The sequence below is a fragment of the Hemitrygon akajei genome, chromosome 4 (genome assembly GCF_048418815.1).
Source record: "Hemitrygon akajei chromosome 4, sHemAka1.3, whole genome shotgun sequence".
Taxonomy (NCBI): Eukaryota; Metazoa; Chordata; class Chondrichthyes; order Myliobatiformes; family Dasyatidae; genus Hemitrygon; species Hemitrygon akajei.
The window spans coordinates 193,647,725-193,668,231 of NC_133127.1; the positions used below are offsets into that span (position 1 = coordinate 193,647,725).

The 20,507-nt window shown below is 43.9% G+C and overlaps 1 protein-coding gene across 4 annotated transcripts in view; it reads left to right on the forward strand.

Annotated features, from left to right (window-relative positions):
* The window catches only part of LOC140727066 (glycerophosphodiester phosphodiesterase domain-containing protein 5-like), a 271,585-nt gene that overhangs the window by 195,368 nt on the left and 55,710 nt on the right, over nucleotides 1-20,507 (forward strand). For all 4 annotated transcript variants that reach the window (XM_073044292.1, XM_073044291.1, XM_073044294.1 and 1 more), the window contains 3 exons: nucleotides 10,238-10,297; nucleotides 12,512-12,610; nucleotides 19,351-19,444. In XM_073044292.1, the coding sequence (XP_072900393.1) occupies nucleotides 10,238-10,297; nucleotides 12,512-12,610; nucleotides 19,351-19,444 (253 nt within the window). The remainder of the gene's footprint in view (nucleotides 1-10,237; nucleotides 10,298-12,511; nucleotides 12,611-19,350; nucleotides 19,445-20,507) is intronic.

Below are 20,507 nucleotides of genomic sequence, written 5' to 3' on the forward strand. Positions count from 1 at the left end.
GAAGGGCCTGTTTCTGTGCTGTACTTTTCTATGACTCTATGACTCTAAGTTCAAAGTTCAAATTAATTTTATTATCAAAGTATGTATGTAGATGTTCAACAGCAGGACTTGAATGCTATCACCTTCTACAAAGTGAAACCAATCGACATAGGCTTCACCCCCAGATTAGCTCAATGACTTTTATGCTCACTTAGACCGTCAAAACATGGAGGCACCTTCACAAACTCCCACAGCCCCTGATGACCCTGTCATTTCAGTCTCGGAAGCTGATGTGAGCCATCCTTCAGGTGAACCTATGGAAAGCATCCGAGCCAGACAGGGTACCTCACTGAATGTTAAAGACCTGTACTGATCAACTGGCTGGAGTGTTCACTGATATCTCTAACCTCTCACTTCAGAGGTCTGAGGTACCCCTGCTTCAAGCAGGATTCAATTATACCAGTACCTAAGAAGAATATGGTAACCTGCCTCAATGACTATTGTCCAGTAGCACTTACATCCTCTGTGATGAAGTGCTTTGAGAGGTTGGTGGCGAAACATATCAACTCCTGTCTGAGAAGCAAATCGGATCCTCTCCAATTTGCCTACCAGCACAACGGGTCAATCAACAGTAGGTGCCATCTCATTGGCTCTTCACTCAACCCTGGAACACCTGGGCAGTGAAGGTTCATACATCAGGATGCTCTTTATTGACTATAGCTTGGCATTCAATACCGTCACCTCCTCAAAACTAATCAATAAGCTTCAAGTTTAGGCTCTTCGTGCAACTGGATCCTCAATTTCCTCACTCTCAGACCCCAGACAGTTCAGATTGGCAACAAGATCTCCTTCACAATGTCCATCAACAGGGGTGTATCACAAGGCATTGTGCTTAGCCCCCTGCTCTACTTGCTTTATATTGATGAGTGTGTGGCTAAGTACAGCTCCAATGTCATATTTCATAAGATCATAATCAAATGAGCAGAATTAGGCCAATCAGCCCATTGAGTCTGCTCCACCATGCCATTATGGCTGATCCTGGATCCCACTCAACCCCATATACCTGCCTTCTTACCATATTCTCTGATGCCCTAACCAATCAGGAAACTATCAACTTCTGATTTAAATATACCCACAAACATGGCCTCAACCACAGTCTATGGCAGAGAATTCCACAGATTCATCACTCTCTGGCTAAAAAAATAGGTCACTCCTGAATTTTGAGGCTGTGTTCTCTAGTTCTGGATATGCCCATGATAGTCTTTGATATCTTTCCTGAATAGCCGAACAGACTGGTGCCATACTTCAGTCTAAAATCTAGAATTTCACTCATGGCAACCAACTGCAAAGGAATTACCTTGTCAAGGGTCTTCACAATTTCCTTTCTGGCTTTCCATAAGGTCCACTATGGCACTTGGTCAAACCCTCAGGGTTTGCCCACCTTAATGCACTTCACCACAAAGATATCTTTACTCGCAATATACATGTGATCCAAGACATCACTACTTATTAGCCTCATTTCTTCGGCATCTGTGATATTCTCCACAGTAGACACTGAGGAGAAATAGACAATAAAAATCTCAGCCATCACATGCAGCTCCACACATGGGCAGTCCCTATTGCCTTTAAGAGGATCCAGTCCCTCCCTGGTCAGTCCTTTATGAAGAAGCCCTTGTCAATATCTTTAGCTCTGCCTCTCAAATCTACCTCACAACCTCTTCTTGCCCTCCTGATTTCCCTCTTAAGTCTGCTCTTAAACTTTTTAAGGGGCTCATTTAAGACCACAAGATATAGGAGCACAATTAGGCAATTCAGCCCATTGAGTCTGCTCCACCATTTTACAATGGCTGATCCCAGATCCCACTCAACCCCATACACCTGCCGTCTTGCCATATCCTTTGATGCCCCAATCGATCAGGAAACAATCAACTTGCACCTTAAATATACCCATGGACAGCCTCCACCACAGTCTGTGGCAGAACGTTACACAGAATCACTACTCTGTGGTAAAAATCCTCCTTACCTCTATGCTAAAAGATCACCCCTCAACTTTGAGGCTGTTCCCTCTAGTTCTAGATAACCCCACTATAGGAAACATCCTCTCCACATCCACCCTATCTAGTCCTCTCAACATTCAGTAATTTTCAATGATATCCCCCTGCATTCCTCTAAATTCCAGTGAGTACAGGCCCAAAGCTGCCAAATGCTCCTCATATGGTAACCCATTCATTCCCAGAATCATCCTCATGAACCTCCTCTGGAATCTGTCCAATGATAACACATCCTTTCTGAGATATCGGGCCCAAAACTGTTGACGATACTCCAAGTGCAGTCTGACTAGTGTCTTATAAAGGCTGCTTGAAATAAGTGCCAACATTTGCCATAGACTCAGACTGTAAATTAACCTTTGGGGAGTCTTGTATGAGGACTTCTAAGTCCCTCTGCACCTCTGATGATTGAACCTTCTCCCCATTTAGATAACAGTCTGCACTATTGTTCTTATTACCAAAACGCATTATCGTGCATTTCCCAAAACTGTATTCCATCTACCACTTTTTTGCCCATTCTTCTAATTTGTCTAAGTCCTGCTGCAATCGCATTGCTTCCTCATCACTACCTACCCCTCCACCTATCTTCGTATCATCTGCATACTTTGCTACAAAGCCATCAATTCCATTATCCAAATCATGGACATACAATGTGAAAAGTAGTGGTCCCAATACTGACCTCTGAGGAGCACCACTAGTCACAGGCAGCCAACAAGAAAAGGCCCCTTTTATACCCACTCACCACCTCCTCCCTGTCAGCCATTCTGCTATCCATGCCAGTATCTTTCCTGTAAAGCCATTGGATTTAAATGTGTTAAGCAGCCTCATGTGTGGCACCTTATCAAATACCTTCAGGTAACTTACATCCTTTGTCCACCCTACTTGTTACTTCCTCGAAGAACTCTAACAGATTTGTCAGGCAAGATTTCCCTTTACAGAAACCATGCTGACTTTGACTTATTTTATCATCAGTCTCCAAGTACCTGAAAACCTCATCCTTAATGTTAGACTCCAACACTTTCCCAACCACTGAGGTTAGACTAACTGGCCTATAATTCATCTCTACCTCCTCCCATAGATGCTGTCTGGCCTGCTGAGTTCTGCCAACATTTTGCGTTTTCATTTATTTCCAGCATCTGCAGATTCACTCGTGTGGCCTATAATTTCCTTTCTTTTGCCTTCCTCCCTTCTTAAAAAGTGGAGTGACATTTGCAATCTTCCAGTCCTCCAGAACCATGCCAGAATCAAGTGATTCTTTAAAGATAATGACCAATACATCCATTATCTCTTCAGAAACCTCTCTTAGGACACTGGGATGCAGCTCATCTGGTATAGATGACTTACCTATCTTAAGACCTTTGAGTTTTCCAAGCACTTTTCCCCTTTGTAATAGCAATGGCACTCGCCTCTCCTCCCTGACACTCACGGAACTCTGGCACTCTTGGTAAATTTGCAAGAACTTTTGGTATCTTACTTTATATTATTGGCTAGTCTGCCCTCATATTTAATCTTTTCTCTCCTTATAGCTTTTTTTATTAGCCTTTTATTGGATTTTAAAAGCTCCTAATCATCCAACATCCCACTCAATTTTGCTCCCTTATATGCCCTTCCCTTGGCTTTTATGCAGTCCTCAACTCCCCTTGTCAGCCATGGTCACCTACCCCTGCCATCTGAGAACTTCTTCCTCTGTGGGACATATCTTTACTGTGCCTTGTGAACTATTCTTCCCAGAAACTTCAGTCATCATCCCCTCTAGTATCCTCCTCCAATCCACCTGGACAAACTCCTCTCTCATGCCTCATAATTCCCTTTATTCCATTGTGATACTGATACATTTGACTTGAGCTTTTCCCTCTCAGATTGCAGTATGAATTTAATTATATCATGATCGCTGTATTACACAACACCCAATCTAAGTTAGCCGTTCTTTGAGTAGGCTCAAGTACAAGCTGCTCTAAAAAGTCATCTTGTAGGCATTCAACAAATTTTGTCTCTTGTGATCCGACACCAACCTGATTTTCCTAATCCCCTTGCATACTGAAGTCCCCCATTGCAGACAGACAGACATACTTTATTGATCCCGAGGGAAATTGGATTTCGTTACAGCCGCACCAACCAAGAATAGTGAAGAAATATAGCAATATAAAACCATAAATAATTAAATAATAATAATAAGTTAATCATGCCAAGTGGAAATAAGTCCAGGACCAGCCTATTGGCTCAGGGTGTCTGACACTCCGAGGGAGGAGTTGTAAAGTTTGATGGCCACAGGTAGGAATGACTTCCTGTGATGCTCGGTGTTACATTTCGGTGGAATGAGTCTCTGGCTGAATGTACTCCTGTGCCTAACCAGTACATTATGGAATGGATGCGAGTCATTGTTCAAGATGGCATGCAACTTGGACAGCATCCTCTTTTCAGACACCACTGTCAGAGAGTCCAGTTCCACCCCCACAACATCACTGGCCTTACGAATGAGTTTGTTGATTCTGTTGGTGTCTGCTACCCTCAGCCTGCTGCCCCAGCACACAACAGCAAACATGATAGCACTGGCCACCACAGCCTCGTAGAACATCCTCAGCATCGTCCGGCAGATGTTAAAGGACCTCAGTCTCCTCAGGAAATAGAGACAGCTCTGACCCTTCTTGTATACAGCCTCAGTATTCTTTGACCAGTCCAGTTTATTGTCAATTCATATCCCCAGGTATTTGTAATCCTCCACTATGTCCACACTGACCCCTTGGATGGAAACGGGTGTCACCGGTGCCTTAGCCCTCCTCAGGTCCACTACCAGCTCCTTAGTTTTTTTCACATTAAGCTGCAGATGATTCTGCTCACACCATGTGACAAAGTTTCCCACCGTAGCCCTGTACTCTGCCTCATCTCCCTTGCTGATGCATCCAACTATGGCAGAGTCATCAGAAAACTTCTGAAGATGGCAAGACTCTGTGTTGTAGTTGAAGTCCGAGGTGTAGATGGTGAAGACAAAGGGAGACAGGACAGTCCCCTGTGGAGCCCCAGTGCTGCTGACCACTCTGTCTGACACACAGTGTTGCAAGTGCACGTACTGTGGTCTGCCAGTCAGGTAATCAATAATCCATGACACCAGGGAAGCATCCACCTGCATCACTGTCAGCTTCTCACCCAGCACAGCAGGGTGAGCAGGGTGAGATTACAACTGCATTATTACCCTCATTACATGCCTCTTCCAGTTCCCTTTGCAATCTCAACCCCACATCTTGGCTACTATTTGGAGGCCTGTATACAATTCCCATAATGGTTTTTTTTATCCTTGCAGTTTCTTAACTCCACCCACAAAGATTCAACATTCTCTGACCCTATCTCACCTCTTTACAAAGATGTAATTCCATCTCTTACCAACAGAGCCACACCACTGCCTATGCCTTCCTGCCTGTCCTTTCGATACAAAGCATATTCTTTGATGTTAAGATTCCAACTATGGCCTTTGTTCAACCACGACTCAGTGATGCTCAAAACATCATACCGACCAATTTCTAATTCTGCCACGAGTTCATCCACCTTATTCCAAATGCTATGCACACTTAAATATAACACCTTCAGTCCTACATTGTTTGCCATTTTGAATTTTACTACTGTGGCACAATTTAACTCTTTGCTCTGTCTGTATTTGTACCCAATCATTGGTTTGTCCTTCCTTACATTCATGTTACACCCATCATCTACTTGTAAACCAGCTGGCTCATCCTCAGCTCCATCATACTGGTTCCCATCCTCCTGCCATATTTGATTAAACCACTCCCAACAACTCTAGTAAATCTGCCCACAAGAATATTGGTCCACCTCAGATTCAACTGCAACCCGCCCCTTTTGTACAGGTCTCACCTGCCCCAGAAGAGGTCCCAATTATCCAGAAATCTGAATCCCTGTCCCCTGCTCCAATTCTTCAGCCACACATTTATCTGACACCTCATTCTATTCCTATCCTCACTGTTACGTGGCACGGGCAGCAATCCCGAGATAACTAACTTTGAGGTCCTGCATCTCAGCTTCCTTCGTAACCCCCTGTATTCTTTCTTTCAGGACCTCCTCCCTTATTCTACCTATGTCATTGGTACCAATATGTACCATGTCTTCTGACTGCTTACCCTCCCTTTTCAGGATATCATGGGTGCATCCAGAAACATCGCAAACCCTGGCACCTGGGAGGCAAAGTACCATCAGTGTTTCTTTTTCATGTCCACAGAATCACCTATCTGTCCCCCTGACGACAGAGTCCCCTATTACTGCTGCCATCGTCTTCAGTTCCCTACCCTTCTGAGCCACAGGGCCAGACTCAGTGCCAGAGGTATGGCCACTGTTGCTTCCCCCAGGTTGGTCGTCTCCCCCACTCGCCAACAGTACTCAAAATGGAGTACTTATTGTTGAGGGGTCGGCCATTGGGGTGCTCTCCACTATCTGATGTTCTCTCTTCCCTTTACTGACAGTCACCCATTTTTCTGTTTCCTGCAGCTTTGGGGTGGTTACCTCCCTGATACTCCTGTCTATCACCATTTCACTTTCCCTAACAAGCCGAAGGTCATTGATCTGCAATTGCACTTCCTGAACACGATCTCTAAGGAGCTGCATCTCGATTTGTACCCAGCTGCCTAAACTTCCTCCTTTTATTTTACCAGAGCCTCCATATTGATTATCATCCAAGGTTCTCTCAAATTGCTATGTCTATCCTTCATCCTAATAAGAAAATGCTGCAGCTAGACTCTTGATATGATCTTGCTAAAAGACTTCAACTTGTCAACTATTCCTTTGCCTTCAGTCAACCCCTTCAGTCAAGATCCTACCAAATGCCCTCAAAGTTGACCCTGCTCCAGTTCAGGACTTCAATTTGTTCTATCTCTTTCCATAACTATTTTAAAAACTAATAGAAAAGGAGTTGCTGACTGCCACTTCAGTTACTTGGCCCACCAGGTCCAGTATTCTTCTTTCTCAAGTAGGTTCTTCTATAAACCATGTGAGGAAACTGTCTTGGACACACCACATAAATTCTGCCCCAAGTCCTTTACACTCTGGATAGCTCAGCTGACACCATGAAAATTGAAGTCTTCCACCAGCATAGCTATGTGCAATTTCTTAATGCATCTGCTCAAGTTCCCACTAATTATTAGGAGATCCAGAATATAGCTCTACCAGTGTTCATTTCCTTCTAATTTCTACCCAAATGGCCTCATTTGTTGATCCCTCAAGAATAACTTCTTGAAGCACTGCTGTTATGTTCTCTCTTAGATCAGTTCTGAAGTTTGCTCATGGCACAACTGCCGTTGGCCAAATCCAAGTTTGCAATGAATCAGTTTATAGGAAGGAGATTGAAACCTTGGCTGAGTGGTGCCACAACATCAACCTCTCACTCAATGTTAGCAAGTCCAAGGAGATGATTATTGACTTTAGGAAGAGGAAACCAGAAGTCCATGAGTTGGATCTCATTGGAGATCAGAGGTGGAGAGAGTCAGCAACTTTAAATTCATTGGTGTTAGGATCTGTCCTGGGTCCAGCATGTAAGTATCATTATGAAGAAAGCACAGCAGCGCCTCTACTTTCTTCGAAATTTACGAAGATTTAGCATGTTATCTAAAACTTTGACCAACTTCTGTAGATATGTGTTGGAGAGAATATTGACTGGTTTCATCACAGCCTAATAGGGAAACACCAATGCCCTTGTATGTAAGAGCTGACAAAAAGTAGAGGATATGGTCCAGTTCGTCATAGGTAAAGCAGTCCCCACCAATTGTTGCAGGAAAACAGCATCCGTCATCAAGACTCATTTTGCTCTGGAATTGTTATTGGTTTATTATTGTCACATGTACCAAAGTACAATGAAAAGCCTGTCTTGCATATTGCTCATACAGGTCAAATCATTACACTGTGCATTGTCTCTAGAACAAGGTAAAACAACAATGCAGAATAAAGTGTAAAAGCTACTGAGAAAGTGCAGTGCAGGTAAACGATAAAGTGCAAGATTGTAATTAGGTAGATTGTGAGGCCACGACTCCATCTTATCGTAATGAAAAGGCATTTGGTATGCTTACTACCCATCCCCGATATTCTCTAATCTACCCTCTTCCATTGGGCAGAAGATTCCAAAGCCAGAAATCATGTACCATCAGGTTCAAGGATAACTATTGAATATTGAAAGGCCTAAAGGGTTTTTCCTTTGGGGAGGATTTTTCCAATAGTCATCGCTCCCTCCAATTTGTTTTTTAGCTGTACAAACCAACCACAGCTGTGAACAGAAAATTTTTACAGTGCCCAAAAACTGCATGCCTCTTTAAATATTTTATTTTGTTCCAACATTTTTTAATTAACAAATCTTATTAGATTATGATTTTTTTAAAAGAACACTTATCGAAAGACAGAACATAGATTTTTTTCACATCAGACAAACATAAGCTCCAACTCTCCACACATGTGAGCAATCTCTGGCAATCAAAACAGCTGACAGGCACAATGGCAAAAATAAAATGTTTTGTCGAGACGGTGTCGGCATTCAATGGGCCGGCAGATTAATAGCAGTAAACTACTGACTTCCATTCTGTGTTTATTGTTACAATTTGGAGCAATTTGAGTACTGACAATGTAAATACGTTGAAGCTCTAAAATATTTCAAAGTAAAGGGTGTGGTACATCTATTATTTAGAAAATTCATGGATTATATTCATTAACACATAATTACAGAGTATTTCACAATTATATTAACATAGAATTTTGTATTAAGATTATATAAAAGAAAACTCGAGCTGTGGGGTAACAAAGGCTGTATGCACATGAGCATCTCAGTCAAGGCACACCCATGCAGCTTAGAGGGAACAGTGCCTTTTGTAGGGGCATCTAGGATCGGAGGGTGCAGCCTCAAATAGAGGGGCGTCCATTTAGAACAGAGATGAGTGGGGATTTCTTCAGCCAGAGGACGGTGACTCTGTGGAGTCCATTGCCACAGGCAGCTGTGGAGGCCAAATCAATGGGTACATTTAAAGCAGAGGTTGATAGGTTGTTGATTAGTCAGGGCATCAGATGTTACAGGGAGAAGGCAGGAGAATGAGGTTGAGAGGGATAAAAATCAGTCATGATTGAATGATGAGGCAAACTCAAAGAGCTGAGTGACCTAATTCAGTGTGCAATATGGGGATCACAGCAGTGAATGCACACTTGTTTCAGGGTTGTGCGTTCCATGTCCCTCACAATGTTCAAGCTTTGAGATTGTTTAATGTCATTTCCAGTACACAAGTGGAACAATTGGAAAAGTTTGATTGTATGCCCATAATGTGACAGTAGGCACAGGAGTGTCTGTACGAAAGGTGACTCTGACAGGAAATGATAAGTAGTGGTGGTTGGGGGTGTGGAGGGGCGGTTGGGGGTGTGGAGGGGTGGGTGAGTGGGTGGTTGGGGGTGTGGAGGGGTGGTTGGGGGTGTGGAGGGGTGGGTGAGTGGGTGGTTGGGGGTGTGGAGGGGCGGGTGAGTGGGTGGTTGGGGGTGTGGAGGGGTGGGTTAGTGGGTGGTTGGGTGTGTGGAGGGGTGGGTGAGTGGGTGGTTGGGGGTGTGGAAGGGTGGGTGAGTGGGTGGTTGGGGGTGTGGAGGGGTAGGTGAGTGGGTGGTTGGGGGTGTGGAGGGGCGGGTGAGTGGGTGGTTGAGGGTGTGGAGGGGCGGGTGAGTGGGTGGTTGGGGGTGTGGAGGGGCGGGTGAGTGGGTGGTTGGGGGTGTGGAGGGGTGGGTGAGTGGGTGGTTGGGGGTGTGGAGGGGCGGGTGAGTGGGTGGTTGGGGGTGTGGAGGGGTGGGTGAGTGGGTGGTTGGGGGTGTGGAGGGGCGGGTGAGTGGGTGGTTGGGGGTGTGGAGGGGTGGGTGAGTGGGTGGTTGGGGGTGTGGGGTGTGGGTGAGTGGGTGATTGGGGGTGTGGAGGGGTGGGTTAGTGGGTGGAGGTGTTGATCAGCCTTACTGCTTGGGGAAAGTGACTGTTGTTGAGTCTGGTGATCCTGGTGTGGATGCTATGTAGCCTCCTCCCTGATGGGAGTGGGACAAACAGTCCATGAGTAGGGTGGGTGGGATCCTTCATGATGTTACTGGCCCTTTTCCGGTACCTTTCTGTATATATGTCCTCGATGGCGGGTAGTCTGGTGCTGGTGATGCATTGGACAGATTTGACTACCCTTTATTACTTAATGTAATAAAGTCTTCTCTCTCAGTTTTTAGCACTATGTCACATAGCGGTGGGGCAACAGATGAATCTTTACTGGCTGCACAAGGTAAGCGTGAAAGGATCCAATCAGATCCAAGCACTATTCTCCCTATCCTTAAATGGGAAATAATCTGCTGGAGGAACTCAGCGTGTCGGGACTCAAAGTTCTAAAGTTCGAAGTAAATTCATTATCAAAGTACATATGTGTCACCATATACAACCCTGAGGTTCATTTTCTTGCAGGCATACTCAATAAATCTGTAGAATAATATCCATAACAGTATCAAGGAAAGACCACACCTACTTGGGCATTCAAGTAGAGTGCAGAGGGCCACAAGATGTGCAAATGTAAAAAGAAATTAATAATAATAATAATAATAATAAATAAGCATTAAACATCGAGAGAATGAGATGAAGAGTCCTTGAAAATGAGTCTTTTGGTTGTGGGAACATGTCTGTGATGGCACATTCAGCATCAGCTATATTATCACTGACACACATTTGTTGTTTTGTGGCAGCTGTACAGTGCAATATATAACCATACTATAAATTACAATAAGAAATATACCATACAGTACTGCGCAAAACTCTTAGATATATATATGTGTGTGTGTGTGTGTGTGTGTGTGTGTGTGTGTGTGTGTATATATATATATATATATATATATATATATATATAATATTATGTATTGCACTGTACTGCTGCCACACAAAAAAAACTTCACGACATACGTGAGTGATGATAAACCTGATACTGATATGGGTCTCTATTGTGGGCTGAGAGTGGGAAGGGGGCAGGGAGAGGGGATTCATGGTTGGGAAAAGGGGAAGGAAGAGTGGAGGGAGAGGGAAGCACCAGAGAGACCTTTGGCAATGATCAATAAACCAATTGTTTGGAATCAAATGACCTTGCCTAGTGTCTCAGGGCTGAGTGGGTCTGCTTCCGAGCCAAATCCCGCCACAAACACTCCTTCCCTGCCACTGTGCCACACCCCTCCCGCAGCTTTATATAAATTAAATAAATAGTGCAAACAGAGAGCAAAACAGTGAGGTGGTGTTCATGGGTTGGCTCATTGTCCATTCAGAAATCCGATAGTGGAGGGAAGAAGCTGTTCCAAAAATGTTGAGTGTGTTTCTTCAAAGTTAATTTATTATCAAAGTACATATATGTCACCATATACTACCCTGATATTCATTTACTTGTGGGCGCTCACAACAGAGTTAGGAAACATACTAGAATCAACGAAAAGCCATACACGACAGGACGGACCAATGTGAAAATACAGCAGTAAAAAAAGAAATGATAATAAAAATAAATAAACAAGCAGTAAATATTGGGAACATGAAATGAGGAGTCCTTGAAAATGAGTCCATAGGTTGTGGGAGTAGCTCAGTGATGGAGGCGAGTGAAGTTGAGTCAAGTTATCTCCTCCGATTCAAGACCCTGATGGTTCGGGATCCTCTACCTCCTCCATGATGGTAGTAATAAGAAGAGAGTATATCCTGGGTGATGTGGGCCCTTAATAATGGATGTAGCGTTTTTGAGGGATCAGCTCTTGAAGATGCCCTCGATGCTGGGGAGGCTAGTGCCCATGATGGAGCTGGCTGAGTTTACAACTCTGAATGGCTTTTTCCCGATCCCCCCCCCCCCCCCCCCACCAGACGGTGATGCAGCCAGTTAGAATGCTCTCCATGTACATCTGTACAAATTGGTGACATGCCAAGTCGCCTCAGACTCCAAATGGAACGTTGACTTTTCCTCTGCCAACACAGATGCCAGTTGACCTGCTGAATTCCTCCAGCACATTGTTCTTCTGCTCCAGGTTACAATGCTTGAAGTTTTTTTAATGTCCTGATATTTCTAAAGATTTTTAAAGCTTAGCTTTATATGTCACATGTACATTGAAACATTGAAGTTCACAATGAAATGCATCCTTTGCATCAAATCAGATCATCGAGGATTGTGCTGGGTCGCCCGCTGGTTCCGTCGTGCTTCTGGCACCAACACTGATGGCCACAACTCACTGACCGTACGCACAGTAACAGACCCTTCTGGTCCAATGAGGCCATGAGTGTATTTGTCAAGGGCAAAAATATACCCTTCCCTCATGTATAACCCTCAATTTTCCTACACCCATGTGCCTATCTAAGTGTCTTTAAATGTCCCTATTGTATCATCCTTTACAGCAGGGATGTGCAATCTTTTTATGCCATGGACCCCTATTATTAACCAAGGGCTCCTTGGACCTGCCCTATAGCCAGCCTCTCTGTGCTCTTGCAGGTTGGACTCATGGTGATCTTGGTGACCCTGCTCGTGGCCGTGGTATCAGTCAACCAGATGTGGAAGGAGGAATGGGACATTATTCTGATATCATTTCAGGTTAGTCGTGTAATCTCCTGGTCATTCTGTGAGTGGTTTTCTCTCCTGCTTGCTGTTTGACCAATTGCAATGGAGTTCTATCCTATATTTGGGAAACAATTCCATGTAGAAGAAGGCAAATCATCTCCTGCCACTCAAATTGGATGTTTGAGAGATCTCTCCAACTCGAGTCATAGAGCACTACAACACAGATCAGGGCCTTCGGGCCATCTAGTCTGTGCTGAACTGTTATTCTACTAAGTTCCATCTGCATCTCGACTCATACAGGAGAATGAAGAGGTGATAGACAGGAGCTACAGGGAAGTAGTCACCCCTAGATTGCAGGAGACAGGTAACTGGGTGACTGTCAGGAAAAGGATGGGAAATGCACAGCCAGAACTGAGTACACTTGTGGCCTTTCCCCTCAATAATAAATCTATAATTTTACATACCATTGAAGGGGGACAACCTACCAGAGAGACCACAGTGACCAGGTCTCTGGCACTGAGTCTGGTGTTGTGGCTCGGAAGAGCAGAGAGATGATAGGAGATTCCACTGTCAGAGGAACAGAGACAAGGTTCTGAGGGCGTGATAGACACTTGGACGGGATGTTACCTCCCTGGTGCCAGGATCAGGGATATCTCACAGTGGGTCCATGGCATTCTCAAGGACGAGGGGGAGTAGCCAGAAGCCTTGATACTGTACATATTGGCACCAATGACACGGGTAGACACGATGAGAGATTTTGGGGAGGTAGGTAGAAAGCTGAGAAACAGCATCTCCAGGGTAGTAATCTCTGGATTGCTGCCTGTGCCACATGCCAGTGAGAGTAGGAATAGGAAGATGTGGCAGGTGACTGTGTGGCTGAGGAATTGGTGCAAGGGCAGGGATTTAGATTTATGGATCATTCATGTCTTTTCTGGGGAAGGTATGACCTGTACAATAGGGACGAGTTACAGATGAACCAGAGGGGTCCGATATCCTTGTGGGTAGCTTGATTCGAGTTGTTTGGGAGGGTTTAAGCTAATTTGGCAGGGGTATGAGAACCGGAGTGATAGTGCTGAAAATGAGGTAGATTTACAAGGAGAGGCAATGTGTAGTGAGGAGCAAGAGAAAATCTGAAGATGCTGGAAATCCAAGCAACACACTGAATTCTAGAGGAACTCTGCAGGCCAGGCAGCATCTATGGAAGAATGCAGTTGACGTTACGAGCCAAGACCCTGCCAACTGTACTCTTTTCCATAGATGCTGCCTGGCCAGCATTTTGTGTGTGTTGCTTGTGTAGTGAGAAGAAGTCAGGGCAAAATTGCAGTCAACAGGATGAGTTGCAACATAAATGACAGGCAAACTCAAAAAGGACTGAAGGTGTTATATTTGAATATTTGTAGAATATGGAATAAGGTAGATGAACTTGCAGCACAGTTACAGATTGGCAGATGTGATGTTGTAGGCATCACTGAATCATGGCTGAAAGTAGATTATAGCTGGGAGTTTAATGCCCAAGGATACACGTTGCATCGAAAGGACAAGCAGGAAGGCAGAGGGCCGGTATCCTTCTGTTGGTTAAAAAATGAAATCAAATCATTAGAAAGAGGTGACATAGGATCAGAAGGTATTGAATCATTATGGATGGAGCTAAGGAACTGCAAGGGTAAAAAGACCCTGATGAGAATTGTATACAGACTGCCCTCACAAGAGTAAGGATGAGGTCTACAAATTAAAAGTGGAAACGTGACAGTAGTCATGGGAGACTTCAATATGCAGGTAGATTGGGAAAATCAATTTGGTGCTGGATGCCAAGAGAGGGAGTTTCTAGAATGTCTTCGAGATGACTTTTAAGAGCAGCTCATGGTTGCAGCACTACGGGATCAGCTATTCTGGATTGGGTGTTGTGCAATGAATCGGAATTGGTCAGAGAGCTTAAGATAAAAGAACCCTTGGGGGAAATGATCATAACATGATCGAATTCATCCTGAAATTTGAGAAGGAGAAGCTAAAGTCAGATGTATCAGTATTCCAGTGGAGTAAAGGGAGTTACACAGGCATGAGAGAGGAGTTGGCCAGAATTTTTTGAGAAAGAACATTGGCAGGGATGACAGGGAGAGTTAGAAGTGGGGGACAAGGAAAAGGCAGGCGAATTGAATAAGTATTTTGCATCAGTCTTCTCTGTGGAAGACACTATCAGTTTGGTGGAAGTTCCAGGTGTCAGGGGTCATGATTTTTGTGAAGTTCCCATTACTAGGGAGAAAGTTCTTGGGAAACTGAAAGGTCTGAAGGTAGATACGTCACATGGACTAGATGGTGTACACCCCAGAATTCTGAAAGAGATGGCTGGGTGGCTGAAGAGATTGTGGAGGCATTAATAATGATCTTTCAAGAATCACTACATTCCAGAATGGTTCCAGAAGACTGGAAAATTGCAAATGCCACTCCACTCTTCAAGAGCGGCAGAAGAAAGGAAATTATAGGCTGGTTAGTCTGACCTGAGTGGTTTGGAAGATGTTGCAGTCAATTATTAAGGATAAGGTCTCAGGGTACTTGGAGACACACAATAAAATAGGCTGTAGTCAGCATGGTTTCCACAAGGGAAAATCTTGCCTGATAAATCTCTTGGGGAATTCTTTGAAGAAATAACAAGCGAGATAGACAAAGGAGAATCAGTTGATGTTGTGTACCTGAATTTTCAGAAAGCCTTTGACATGGTACCACCATGAGGCTGCTTAACAAGTTAAGAGCCCATGGTATTACAAGAAAGATTCTAGCATGGACAAAGCAGTGGCTGATTGGTAGGAAGAAAAGCATGGGAATAAAGGGAGCCTTTTCTGGTTGGCTGCTGGAGACTAGAGGTGTTTCACAGAGGTCTGTGTTGGGACTGATTCTTTTTACATTATATGTCAATGATTTGGATGATGGAATTGATGGCTTTGTTGCAAAGTTTGCAGACAATATGAAGCTGGGTGGAGGGGCAGGTAGTTTTGAGGAAGTAGAGAGGCTACAGAAGGACTTGGACAGATTAGGAGAATGGACAAAGAAGTGGCAGATGGAATACAGAGTCGGGAAGTGTATGGTCATGCACTTTGGTAGAAGAAATGAAAGGGTTGACTATTTTTTAAACAGAGAAAATACAAAAACCTGAGATGCAAAGGGATTTGGGAGTCAATAGACAATAGGTGCAGGAGTAGGCCATTCGGCCCTTCTAGCAAGCACCGCCATTCACTGTGATCATGGCTGATAAAACACAATCAGTTACCCGTTCCTGCCCTCTCCCTATATACCTTGACCCCGCTATCTATAAGAGCTCTATCTAACTCTCTCTTGAATGCATCCAGGGACTTGGCCTCCACTGCCTTCTGGGGCAGAGCATTCCACATATCCACCACTCTCTGGGTGAAAAAGTTTTTCCGCATCTCTGTTCTAAATGGCCTACCCCTTATTCTTAAACTGTGGCCTCTAGTTCTGGACTCACCCATCAGCGGGAAAATGCTTCCTGCCTCCAGCGTGTCCAATCCCTTAATAATCTTATATGTTTCAATCAGATCCCCTCTCATCCTTCTAAATTCCAGTGTATACAAGCCCAGTCGCTCCAATCTTTCAACATATGACAGTCCCGCCATTCCGGGAATTAACCTTGTGAACCTACGCTGCACTCCCTCAATAGCAAGAATATCCTTCCTCAAATTTGGAGACCAAAACTGCACACAATACTCCAGGTGGGGTCTCACCAGGGCCCTGTACAGCTGCAGAAGGACCTCTTTACTCCTATACTCAATTCCTCTTGTTATAAAGGCCAGCATGCCATTAGCTTTCTTCACTGCCTGCTGTATCTGCATGCTTGCTTTCATTGGCTGATGTACAAGAACACCTAGATCTCATTGTACTTCCCCTTCTCCTAACTTGACTCCATTTAGATAGTAATCTGCCTTCCTGTTCTTGCCACCAGAATGGATAACCTCACATTTATCCACATTAAACTGCATCTGCCATACATTTGCTCACTCACCCAACCTGTCCAAGTCACCCTGCATTCTCATAACATCCTCCTGACATTTCACACTGCCACCCAGCTTTGTGTCATCAACAAATTTGCTAATGTTACTTTTAATCCCTTCATCTAAATCATTAATGTATATTGTAAACAGCTGTGGTCCCAGCACTGAACCTTGCGGTACCCCACTGGTCACAGCCTGCCATTCCGAAAGGGACCAGTTAATCACTACTCTTTGTTTTCTGTCAGCCAGCCAATTTTCAATCCATGTCAGTACTCAGCCCCCAATACCATGTGCCCTAATTTTGCCCACTAATCTCCTATGTGGGACTTAATCAAAAGCTTTCTAGAAGTCCAGGTACACTACATCCACTGGCTCTCCCTTGTCCATTTTCATAGTTACATCCTCAAAAAACTCCAGAAGATTAGTCAAGCATGATTTTCCCTTCATAAATCCATGCTGACTTGGACTGATCCTTCTACTGCTATCCAAATGTGTTGTAATTTCCTCTTTTATAATTGACTCCAGCATCTTTCCCACCACTGACATCAGGCTATCAGGTCTATAATTCCCTGTTTTCTCTCTCCCTCCTTTCTTGAAAAGTGGGACAACATTAGCCACCCTCCAATCAGCAGGAACTATTCCTGAATCTATAGAACATTGGAAAATGATTACCAATGCGTCCACGATTTCTAGAGCCACCTCTTTAAGTACCCTGGGATGCAGACCATCAGGTCCCGGGGACTTATCAGCCTTCAGACTCAACAGTCTATCCAACACTGTTTCTTGCCTAATATAAATTTCCTTCAGTTCATCCTTTACCCTAGTTCCTTTGGCCACTATTACATCTGGGAGATTGTTTGCATCTTCCCTAGTGAAGACAGATCCAAAGTACCTGTTCAACTCGTCTGCCATTTCCTTGTTCCCCATAATAAATTCACCCGTTTCTGTTCTCAATGGCCCAATTTTGGTCTTAACTATTTTTTTTGCTATTCACATACCTAAAGAAGTTTTTACTATCCTCCTTTATATTCTTGGCTAGTTTACCTTCGTACCTCATTTTTTCTTGGTGTATTGCCTTTTTTATTATCTTCTGTTGCTCTTTAAAAGCTTCCCAGTCCTCCGGTTTCCCGCTCATCTTTGCTATGTTATACTTCTTCTCTTTTATTTTTATACTGCCCTTTACTTCCCTCGTCAGCCATGGCTGCCCCTTACTCCCCTCAGGATCTTTCTTCCTCTTTGGAATGAACCGATCCTGCACCTTCTGTATTATTCCCAGAAATACCTGCCATTGTTGTTCCACTGTCTTCCCTGCTAGGGTATTGTTCCACTGAACTTTGGCCAGCTCCTCCCTCATAGCTCCATAGTTCTTGTGCAGGATTCCGTAAAAGTTTATTTGCAGGTTGAATCTATAGTGAGAAACGCAAATGTGATGTTAGCATTCATTTCAAGAAGACTAGAATATAACAGCAAGGATGTAATGTTGAAACTTTATAAAGCACTGGTGAGGCCTCACTTGGAGTATTGTGAGTAGTTTTGGGCCCCTTATCTTAGAAAGGATTTGCTGAAACTGGAGAAGGTTCAAAGGAAGTTCACGAAAATGATTCCAGGAGTGAATGGCTTTTCATATGAAGAGCGTTTGATGGCTCTGGGCCTGTATTCACTAGAATTCAGAAGAATGAGGGGTGACCTCATTGAAACCTATTGAATGGTGAAAGTCCTCGACAGAGTGGGATGTGGAGAGGATGTTTCCTATTGTCAGAGAGTGTAAGCCCGGAGGACATAGCCTCAGAATAGAGGGGTGTCTTTTAGAATGGAGATGAGGAGGGAAGCCTTTATGTATATTTAAGGCAGAGGTTGATAGATTCTTGATTGGTCAGGTCATGAAGGCAGGGAGAAGGCAGGAGACTAGGGCTGAGAGGAAAATTGGATCAGCCATGATGAAATGGTGGAGCAGTTCTTGTTTGCTTCTGTCTCTCCAGGTAATCTCAGGCAGCTTCGATGATGTTGGGATCAGGGCTCTGTGGGGGTCATACCATCTGAAGACATATAAAAAATTTAGGGTGCCTAAGACTTTTGCACAGTACTGTCTGTATATGTATAAAAATTAAATAAGTTTTGCCAAAAGAGAGCAAAAATAGTGAGGTAGTGTTCATGGGTCCATTGTTCATTCAGAAATCAGATGGCAGAGGGACAAAGCTGTTCCTAAAATGTTGAGTATGTGTTTTCAGGCTCTTGTACCTCCTCCCTGATGGTAGCATTGAGAAGAGGGCATGTCCTGGATGGTGAGGGTGCTTAATGATGGAAAAAGGCTCCGACTCTCCACTCAATCTATGCCTCATCATCTTGTACACCTCTATCATATCACCTCTCATCCTCCTTTGTTCCGAAGGGAAAAGAGGCAGCTCGCTCAACCTAGCATCATAAGACATTCTCTCTAATCCTGATGAACGTCCTCTCTACTCTCTCTAAAGCTTCCACATCCTTCCAGTAATGAGGTGACCAGAACTGAACACAATAGTGTCTGACATTTAAAAATAAACAGTATATTGGGCTATGAATAAAATAATATTTCTAGAAAGTCTGTGAATACAGAACCACAAAAATAAAATCATTTCTAGAAAGCCTGCAAATCTGGAACCATGAAAGGCCAGAGGGTGCTGGATTATTGGTGTTTTACTCTTTTGGTGTATCAGACTGTGGAATTGAGGTGGTATCTGTAAATGTTCCAATGTCTATAAACTGATTTCATTTTTTCTTTCTTCCCCTGCACAGGCCACCGCACCCTTCCTTCATATCGGTGCAGTTGCCGTGGTAACGTTGCTGGCCTGGCTGGTTGCTGGGCAGTTTGCTCGCTCAGAGAGAATAGGTAAGTCCTGTCCACCGTTGTCTTCCTAGACCACCCTGCTTCAGCCCAGGACTTTTCGGTACAGTGGATGGGTGTGTTTTCACCTCGTGAGTCCGGGCACCTCCCCTCATTCTTTTGTTCGATCTGAGTCGTGGTATCCTACGCTGCGGAAACAGGCCCTTCGGCCCAGCTGATCTATACTGACCCAAGATTCCTATCAAGAAATCCCTTTTGCCCACATTTGGCCCATGTCCCTCAAAAACTTTCCCAACCTGTCCAAGTGTCTTCTAACTGTTGGCCTCTTTAAAAGTGTCTTTTAAATGTGGCCTCAGCCACATCCTCTGGAAGTTTGTCCAAATACTGACCACCCCCGGGTGAAAAGTTTGCCCTCGGTCTCTATTAAATGTCTTTACTCTCCCCTTAAACCCATGCCTTTGGTTGCCTTTCCCTGGGGAAAAGACTGACTGGAAGGTTGGCCACATTCAGTGAGATAGAATCAGAGGGTGGTAGAGTACAGAAGTAGGTTCTTCAGCCATTCTGGTTCATGTGAATCAAACTCGTTCCACACTCACGCCACTCTCTGAGAGAAGAAATCCCCCCTTAAGTATTTCACCTTGCACCTGTAACCTACAGTGCCTCTAAAAAATATTCATCCCCTCCACATGGAAGTTTTCATGTTTTATTGTTTTTTACAACAATAAATCACAGTGGATTTAATTTGGCTTTTTTGACACTGATCAACAGAAAATGCATCTTTTGTGTCAAAGTGAAAACAGATCTCTACAAAGTGATCTAAAACAATAAAACTTATAAGGCGGAGTGAATACTTTTTATAGGCATTGTATGACCTCTAGTTGTAGTCTCAACCAACCTCAGTGAAAAAAGCTTGCTTGCATTTCTGGGAATCAGAATCTGGTTTCATAGCACTGGCGTATGTCGTGGAATTTTGTTGTCTTTGCGGCAGCAGAATATTGCAATACAAAATAAGAGAAAAATGTGAATTACAGTAAGTATATATATTAAATAGTTATATTAAATAAGAAGAGCAAAAATAGAAATTAAAAAGTAGTGAGGTTGTGTTCAT